This window comes from Bidens hawaiensis, unplaced genomic scaffold (assembly GCF_021521415.1).
Source record: "Bidens hawaiensis isolate Kalapana, Puna unplaced genomic scaffold, B.hawaiensis_p1.1 tig00076584_1, whole genome shotgun sequence".
Taxonomy (NCBI): domain Eukaryota; kingdom Viridiplantae; phylum Streptophyta; class Magnoliopsida; order Asterales; family Asteraceae; genus Bidens; species Bidens hawaiensis.
Genome location: NW_027503210.1, coordinates 22,407 through 32,134, shown reverse-complemented (window position 1 = coordinate 32,134; position 9,728 = coordinate 22,407). Strand labels below are relative to the sequence as shown.

The following is a 9,728-nucleotide window of genomic DNA, read 5'->3' as shown; positions in this document are numbered from 1 at the left end:
CTATTTTTAATATAAAGTTATCGTAACTTTCTATATACACATTGTGTTTTGGAAAAAAAAATATTATTTAATTAAACAGGAGAGAGATTTATAATGTTTTTTAGTGCAATTATAGAGATAAGGATGAGGAATGAGATGATTTATAAGAGCATTCTCATCCCATTCCTCATCCTTATCTCTATAATTACACTAAAAAACACTACATTTCTTTCTCCTGTTCAATTAAATAATATTTTTTATACCTTTATCATTACAGTTTTCTCTCTTCTTTAGTCACAACCAATCCAACAAATATTAAAAAATAAATAGGGGCAAACAATGTTCCCCAAATATTTCCCCAAATTTACAAAAAATCACTATATTTTTCTCTCCACCCTATAATTTACACTCACAACCACTCAAAACTTCACCCTATAATTTACACTCACAACCACTATAAATAATATTTTTTATACATTTATCATTACAGTTTTCTCTCTCATTTACTCACAACCAATCCAACAAATATTAAAAAATAAATAGGGGCAAACAATGTTCCCCAAATGTTTCCCCAAATTTACAATAAATCAATACATTTTTCTCTGCACCCTATAATTTACACTCACGGCCACTCAAAACCTCACCCTATAATTTACATACTCTCCTCACATAAAACTAGGAGATGGGATGTGAATGCTCTAATGTTTTTTTGTGCAATTATAGAGATAGGGATGAGAAGTGGGATGAGAATGCTAAGAACAAAAACCATGCCATTGACATCATAAGAATTTCAAGGATGTTTTTTTGTAATTTATAAGTTACCACAAACATAATGGTCATTTATAATTTACTCATTATTATATATAATAAAAAATATAAGTTTCATTAAAATACCAAGTTAAAGAACAAAATCCATAAGAAATGCTAACGATGAAAAAGAAAAAACAATTATAATTATAAATAATCAAAAGGCAACAACATTTTTATTGAATTTCTTTTTCCGAAAAAAAAAGGAAAGAAAAGAAATATAGAATAGAACTGAATGAATATCTACAGTTTAGGCAATTATAAAAATAAAAAAAAACTAAAAAAACAAATAAAAGAAAATGAATATTAAATCTCTCATCGTCGTCACTGTCAACACCGTTGAATCTACTCCGACCACCGTCACCGAAACTGCTCTGGTTACTATTCAAACAAACAAACAAACACTATCATTCTTCAACTCGGTTCATTCATATTAAGCATCCAGTTCGCACTGAAACATTGGCGCAGAGAATGAATTCAAATCTGCAAAAATATTATCTTCACCTTCAACATAGCTATTCAATTCATTACAGTCAAAATACGTCTGTATATCCGCCGGAAAGTTTCCCCGCGGCAGATCTGATTCCGGCGCCGGCGACGGGGAGTCTACGGCGGAGGTTTGCTCAAGCATTTCCTTGAATTTTGTTGACTGCAGCAGTAACCCTGGGGCGGTGCCGCGTGGCGGCGGAAGCACGCTGGTGGTTGTTTCGCCGGAGCTTGAGCTTTCTGGTAACTGGTTGTTGTAAATGAAGGTTGATTCTGGATGTTGACTTTGGTTAGTTTGGTCAAAGTTTGTTTGAACGCCGTTAGAGTTGTTGGAGTCTGTTTGGTTGGGGCGTAACCATTTGATGTAACGGCTGAGGTCAAAATTTGTAACGGCGTTAAGTCCTCTGTATTCTATTGCTGCCATGTCATATGCAGTTGCCGCTTCTTCTTGAGTAGCTGAGGGATAATATTGCAAAGTTGAGGGGTGTATCATAAATATACTAAAAATCAGAACACAAAATATATTTTTTTATTATATTTAAAGTAAAAAAAAATTAAAAAGAAAATTGATCTTTATGAGCGGGTTTGGTTCGTACAATTCAAGTCCGAATCCATTTGCTAAGATCATATGCAGTGGATAACCCTCCTATGAGGTGTTATGCACGCTACGTCCCCACGTCTCCATAAGAGGATTATACATAAAAGGTGTGTAATGGTTGACCCCAATTCTAAAAATTACTCCATTATTATTTTATTAAAAAAACATCTCACCGACACACTAGCCATCCTTACTACCTCCACCACCATGTTGACATCCTCACCTTGTTGTGGCCGCTACCACCCACAACGCCTTTGCCATCCCACCACAGCCTTCACTACTGCATTACTGTCACCATAGAAGGTGGTAGTGCAGTTGACGGCAACAACTAGTAGCCAATGGTTGTGGTGGCACCCGCTAGGTTACAACAGTGGTGGTGCAAGTGGTGACGGTAGATTGTTGTCATGACGGTGACTAGTCAAAGGGCAGGTGTGGGGCATTGGCTTCACTAGGGTTCAACAAAGGTGTCGCCACAATGATAATTTAAATTCATTCATGATTGTTATGTCACCCAAGCTTATTACAAGTTAAATTTTCTTTTTAAGATTACAAATTCTTTAAATCACAAGACCTTTTTTCTTTTTTGACAAGCTGCAATTATAACTCCAATTCGCTCAACAAAAATCACACGAACCAGATACACCCTAAGTTAAACCATTCATGAAAAGAAAACCCTTTAGTTCAATGAAGATAATGTATAGTATTATATTTAAAGTTACAATAAATAAAATAAAAATATAATAAAAAAGGGAGATCAATCCAGTTTTCATAGTTTTAGGTTAAAAAGATGGTGTGTCATATTTGCCTAAAGTGAGGAGGCAGATGGCCAAATGTCGGAAACAAGAAGGAATGGAGGTTGGTTGAGCAATAAAAATTTGGTGGTATTAAATTCATAATTATGGGCATGAAATATTTGGTGGAAGTTTGGGGCCCTAAAGTTGACCAGTTTATGTCAAAATCAGCTTTCAATTTTGGTAATGTCTCTAAGCTAGCAGCTGAAGGTTGGCAATCTATCATACTAAATACATCCACATTTATTTTATTTGACTTTTTTTTCTATATATTTTTAAAGGTCATATTACGCAAATCGTTCGTTACGTCGGATGCAAATCAAGCTTACTAAATAGTTAGGTGAACTAAACTGATGTTACCAAATAGTTTTGACCCATTTGATGTAGAGTAAGAATTTACCATATGTTCCAAGATAAAGATACTTATTGCCAAAAACCTGGCCGATTCGAGCCTCCCATCTACCATTATGATGGTGCCTACATATTAAACAACAATAATAAAAACACTCGCTTAATAATTCATAAAAAAAAATATCGCAATTCACCAATACTTTACCTCGCTACTCCTCTGTATTTTGAAACTCCTCGTGAAAAGCCACTACTTTTTCTATAATATCAAGAATTTTATGATGGTTAGATGAAAAATAAAACCATAATTACAAACTACTAAAATAACACAAGTGGTGGGTTATTATATCGCAGCATTCTTTTAATTAATCTCTAAGGATCAATGCTACGAAAATCATCATACTTTCTAACTTTGATATAAGTACAAGACAAATTCAATCAACTAGATCTCAGATATATTAAGTTCTTAAACTTCTCTTTGAACATATTTGTAAAAAAATATCAAAAAATGACTTGTAAAATCCTCAAATATCTCTATGACCATATTTGTAAAAAGAATTTTTTATAAAATGACTTGTATATTAAATTTGATGAATCGGCATTCAGTATTTTTGCTGAAAAATTTATCCCACTCTACATGACCAATTCAAGACGTAACATATTTAAGATGCAAATATGACCAATTTAAGAATTTGACTTTTTCATAAATACAAACATTTCAGACAAATTTAGGGATATTAATATATCAAAATTAGTTTAAGGGATTCTTCCGTCCACTGTATGTTTAGGGAATTTAATAAATCGAAAGTTGGTTAAAGAGTTTTTTTTCGTACAAAATAAGAAAACATGTATTTTTTGTTATATTAACTTTTTATTTAAATACTCGTATAATACAAAAAAAAAATAAAAAAAATTATAGTATACAAGTATGTTTTACTTTTTACCTTCTTAGAGATCCAATATACTCCTCTTTAGACAAGCTTTCCATGTCTCGAATCTCGTCTTTGTAAGTTCCTAGCTGCAACATATTGTAACCAATTATAAAAAAAATCAAAAAAAAAATTTAATAGTAATATTTACATAGTGGAAATATGTAACAACTTTAAAAAAGCAAAAATTAGTTACAGGAAAGTTGAGGATGGTGTCTTGTCCCCAATACTTCAATGCTGCCAAGTCATATGCATGTGCAGCTACCTTTTCATCATCGTAGGCCCCTACATATCACCATTTTGGATAAGTCTTTCTCATTGTATCTCAACAACACTCTCAACTCAACACACCTTTTTCACTCAATTATTATAATAATAACAACAATCAAATATTCACCAGATTTGATGCTAATCTTACCTAAATATACTGCAGGAATCAACGCATCACCACCAATTTCATGTAAAATCAACCAAAACTCAATCAGTAATTCGTAATAATTTCGTAATTACACATTTAACAAAATGAAGATCATATCACATTCACCTTGACGTCCTTTTTTGTTCTGTGATTCGTTCCAGCAATTCTTATCCCACAGATGAGCTTCGTAACGGCCAGTCCATCGGTGTCTTCACATTATTATTATTCAAAACATTAAAATCAAATACATAACATAATCACTTATTATTATTATTCAATTATTCAAATAATAAGCAATTGAAAGCATACATACCTAGTGACGCCTCGGTAAACAGAGCTACGTTGAGGCGGTGAGTCACGCTTAACCGTTTTCCGCGTTCTCTTAGCTTTACCGATAACCGGTTTGGCTTCAACGTCGTCGTTTGGTGAAGCATTATTATTCTTCTTCTTCTTCTTATTCTGTGAGATCTTCGCCATTAATTAAAGTTGAGAGGCTAATTGTAACTGTAGGAAGCAAATGCGGAGAAATTGGATGGAGTGTGTCAACATCCAATGGCAATGGTGATGTGAGAGAAGAGAAATGATATAAATAACAGTTTAGTGAGAGCCGGCAGAGATATTAATGGAGGTTTAAGAGAGAGAAAGTAAAAGAAGAAGAGATGGCCGTCTGTGAAAATGAAAATGAAAATGAAAATGTGTGTTTGTGTTGTTTTCACTACAATTGGATTTTGATGGTGAAGGCTGCAGGCAGGCGTTATTTTGGGGTTTACTGCTTGTTACTTATTGGTGCCCTAGTTTTCACTACTCTTTGTTTTTTAGGCCCAAACCAAATATCTAGGATTGGTTTTAACATTTTTTTAATTTTATTTATTTTTACTTGAGGACACGTGTCAGTTTTTAATTGTATATTTTTTGTTTAGTTAATAACCTAGAGCACTGCGATGGGTGGTTTGTTTGTAGATCCAAGATGTCGATGCAGAACTAGGGTGTGCACACGTGAAAGAGAGAATCAGTGAAGGCTTCAATTCTTAGCCATGGGAGGCTATTTGAGAGGAGGTGAGAGAGACCTCGCGGAATTTCATTGAAGGGTTTTAGTTTCATTGGCTTTTGTTTACATAAAACCTCTTTCTTAAAGGTTTTTGACATCTGGTACAAATGATTTTATAAGTTATAAGTTAACATTAGCCATTTTTTTTATTATCTCTTATTATAACTAAAAAGACGAGTAACAGCTGAGTTTATTAAAATATAAAGTGGCAATGTTAGTTTATTTACTTTTATTTAAATTATAATAATGTTTTCTTTTATAATTTTTAGCGTATAAGTTTTTATAATTTTTGGAAGTATCGTTGCAATTTGTTTATTTTTATCCGTATTATAACAAAAATTTTATCATAATCTTTATTGTAACTTAAATAATTTAATATAAATTTTTCTCTCCATATTAAAATTATATTGAAACGTAGATAAATATACATTTATCATAACTATATATTTGAATTTACATAGCTTCAAGAAATACAATAGTTTAATAGATTTAATAAAGATTATGCTAAAACTTATAATTTAAGATAAAAATAGTAGGTGATCCACTGCAGCGCAGTGGTGAAATCTATCTTGGTGAAGGCTTGGCCCGGGGTTTATCCCGGGTTCGAGTCCAAGGGGTGACGCGGTTTTACCCATTCCACGGGGTTTCCGCGCATCTGGGGTGGACCGGCAGTGACGTATCCTGATTACGGGAATTTGATCAGAACCGGGTTTGGAGGGTCTCTGTTGGTCGTTAAAAAACGAAAAATAAAGATAGTAAAAAAGATAAAAAGTAAAAATGGTACATTAATGTACTAAATAACTTTAAGATGTAAAAGAAGCAGTGCATCACTCATTGTTTGCAATACTTTGTCAAGATTTTAAAACAAACTTTTGAACGAAAACTGAATCTTTAGAAAGGCCATCTGTGTTACAGATTTATTTATTGTTATTAAATATATTTTTGATATTAAATACTATATTGTATCTGTTAAAGTAAGATATAGGGATTAATTTGCACCATTAGGAGATCACGTGCTCACGTGATCATGACAAGATGTCGACTTACTTAAACGGTTTGTTTAAAGAATATTGACATTGGACTCACTTCGAATTTCGCAAATATTATATAACTAGACGGGTGTCCGTGTGATGCAGCGGGAAATACGGACTTTGGTAATCACATTATAGATTTATGGGTGCTCGTCGTTTCGTTTGTAACCGTGAAACCATTTATTGGTATGGGTAAATTCATAGTTCTTATTTTAAACTCATTTTAATATCAAAGTACAAACGAAACAGAACCTAACCATTGTTAATGGTTTGATTTTATAATGGTAAGTTGCTCACATGATATTAATTAAGAAAACATTATAGCATAGTCATGTTGTCCAGGGGCAAATGATACTTAGAGCCCGGGGTGTTTCCTCTGTTTTTTTTACACAGTAATATAAATTTACCTGTTTTCGTTCGAAATTTTTTATACGTAGTGTAAATTTAGTCGTTTTCAATCGAAAATTTGAGTCCGGGCTCCCTTGTTTATGAATTTTTTAATACATTTTGAGTCCAGGCCCCCCAGTATCTTAGTCCAAGTTTCGCCACTGATGTTGTCTCTTTTATTCCATTCCAGTAGTTTAAGTTTTCTTAATGTGTTTTGATATTTTATGTTAATTTTCAATTATTTTTTAATTCTTACTATTATTGATGTATACACAAAATTATTCTCTACTAATAAAGAAAATGTTTAGTCATATGTGCCAAGCCTATATGGCTATATCTACTTTTAACCTAACTTTCCATTTTAATTTATAATCTATATCTTATTCATCGTATCTATATATAGGTCATGGGTTATAACTTATAATCATTATGGTAAGTGGATTGTAACTGGGTTATTAAGAGATTTTCTAAAATTTATAAATTTGAGATTATAGACTTCTTATTGTTTATATATAACATACTAGTTTGAGGCCCGTGTATTACATGGGTAATTGATGAAAATTTTAAACTCTAACTATTAAGTAAAATTCAGTTAACAAAATGATCATATATTGTTAATATAATTACAATTTGCATTAAAATTGTAAAAATTACATAAATAAGGTTACACAAATATGTTATAAATAAGTAAAAATTTCCTTTTCTACATTTGTTGTATTGGTTGGTATACATTGTTTATCAAAAATAAAAATCTTTAGTCCATGTTTGCTTGTAACTTTTGATAAGGTAACATATAAGTTTGCTTGTAACTATTGATGTAGCCACATATAGTTGCCCGTGTGACAAATAAGGTTTTTCAAGTACATACCAAATTACCAACCCTAAACAATGATAAATATATCCATGAAACTAACAAAAAAAATACGTATACACGTAAAATATCATACATTTTAAACAATTAATATTATGTCATTTGAGATCATCAGTTCATGATTATCCGAAAAATAGATTACCTGAACTTTGATGATCATCCTTAAAATCTTTAAAATCTGAAATTGATTGATCATGATAAATTTGTTGTCATTAATATTCAGTGTATGATAAATTTTTAATTGATTTTATATTTTACAATTAAAAGTTGTATACTTAAGCAATATATTTTGGAAAGTTGTTGGAATACTTAATTAATCGATATATATATATATATATATATATATATATATATATATACTTTAACAACTTATAGAGAAAAAAAGAGAAAGAAGAAGAAGAAGCAAAGATTTCAAATCTTCGGTTTAGTCAGGTAGTTTCAAATTTGCAATATTCTTCCATATGGTTTCATTTTACTTGCAATTAAACCCAAATTTATTAACCTCGTAATTCTGGTCGTTAACCCATTTACGTGTCCCTCGTGTGACGACCAATTTTGTTGTTTTTCTTCCTAAATAAACACCAGTCCTAATTCACAAGCCCCCTCACGTGATGGGCTAGGGTGTGTTTGGGGAAAAAGGAAAAAAAAAGTATGAGCAAAACTGCCCCTCACGTGAAGAGCACACTGATGGGTTTAACGACCAGACTTAACGAGATTAGTGAATTCGGGTTTAATTGTAAGTGAAATGAAACCATGAAGAAGAAAGATGCAAATTTGAAACTACTGGGCTAAAACCGCAGATTTTGACAAACCATAAGGACGAAAACCGCAGTGCAATGAAATAAGTATTATAATAGAACGAGTTAAAAGACATGTTTACCCCTGACTTAACGATTAAATTTTACGGGGTTAGTGATATGGATGTAATTGACAAGAACTGGAAAACGTGGATGATCCACATGCAAAAAATAATTTTTTGAACTAAATTCTTTTTATTTGTCAAACCACAAGAACAAAAACAACACTTTACTCGCTTCTTAAAGTTAATCATATTTCACGTCAATATGAAAGTTTTGGACATAAAGGCTCATGCTACTACACATTGACTAAATTAACTGATTTCATTGACTAATGTCACTTGAAGCTATTGAAATTCATTTAAACACTCAACCCCCCCCCCCCCCCCACCCCAAATAAATTCATAAAATATAGTTAAAATCCACTTAATTAACATTTTTTATCGATTGAATTGTTTGAAGCCAAACTTGTAAGAATTCACATTCAGTTGTTTTCCACTCACACTCTAAACATATAATATCATAACATTAGAGTTAAGATCCACTTAATTAACATTTTTTATCGGTTGAATTGTTTGAAGCCAAACTTGTAAGAATTCACATTCAGTTGTTTTCCACTCACACTCTAAACATATCATACTCATTTGGTGGAATTAGCCATTATAGTCTAGCATTAGGTATTTCAATTAACTAAAACATAAATTGGCACCTTAAGTCAGTTATGGGTTTAAGGGGTATATTCCTTCAAAATTCACCAGTTAAGTTCTTTGATACTTTGGGTTCAATGGCCATGCAGTGTTTATAACATTGACTATAGCATGTTAAACTTAGAATTCTCAAATTGGATAGAAAAAATACCAATCAAAGCCCCAAACACCCGGTTGTCTCAATCATAGCCTTCCTGTCTTTAGCTGCACAGTTTGCTTTGCTTAAATAGGTCAAATTCTCTCAACACACATAAAAATTTCTTGAGTTTGATTATACAATCACAATAAATTAGTCACAACAATCTGTAGACACTATATATGATGTTTCTTAATCCAAAATATTATAATCCCTTTTTATTTCAAGATTTAGGTTACGAAATTCAAAATACACAGGTACCCTAATGCCTAGGTTCTAACTTATTCATCTTTAAAATTGAATGGTTTCTAACATGTTTAATTCCTTTTAAGAGACGTTTTTAACACATTTGCAAACAAAATCTCTAAAGATTTTATAGCAATCAACTAATGGTT

General features: G+C 31.8%; 1 protein-coding gene across 1 annotated transcript; it reads right to left on the bottom strand.

Moving 5' to 3' along the window:
• Nucleotides 1-1,182: 1,182 nt before the first annotated feature.
• On the bottom strand, nt 1,183-4,995 carry LOC143606694 (AP2-like ethylene-responsive transcription factor At1g16060). Its single transcript, XM_077082373.1, has 8 exons — nt 4,670-4,995; nt 4,483-4,565; nt 4,357-4,365; nt 4,135-4,223; nt 3,954-4,027; nt 3,218-3,268; nt 3,062-3,138; nt 1,183-1,728 (listed from the first exon to the last, which is right to left on the bottom strand). Exons 1-8 carry the CDS (start codon nt 4,831-4,833, stop codon nt 1,220-1,222), a joined length of 1,056 nt encoding a protein of 351 aa, XP_076938488.1. The 5' UTR covers nt 4,834-4,995; the 3' UTR covers nt 1,183-1,219.
• Nucleotides 4,996-9,728: the final 4,733 nt, after the last annotated feature.

Bases quoted from the DNA above. Each gene is read 5' to 3' on its own strand.
- LOC143606694 (XM_077082373.1), bottom strand. From the start codon at position 4,833: ATGGCGAAGATCTCACAGAATAAGAAGAAGAAGAAGAATAATAATGCT. The intron at 3,269-3,953 runs GTAAAAAGTAAA...TTGATATTATAG, and splicing joins TATATTGGATCTCTAAGAAG to AAAAAGTAGTGGCTTTTCAC. The intron at 3,139-3,217 runs GTAAAGTATTGG...TTTAATATGTAG, and splicing joins AAATACAGAGGAGTAGCGAG to GCACCATCATAATGGTAGAT.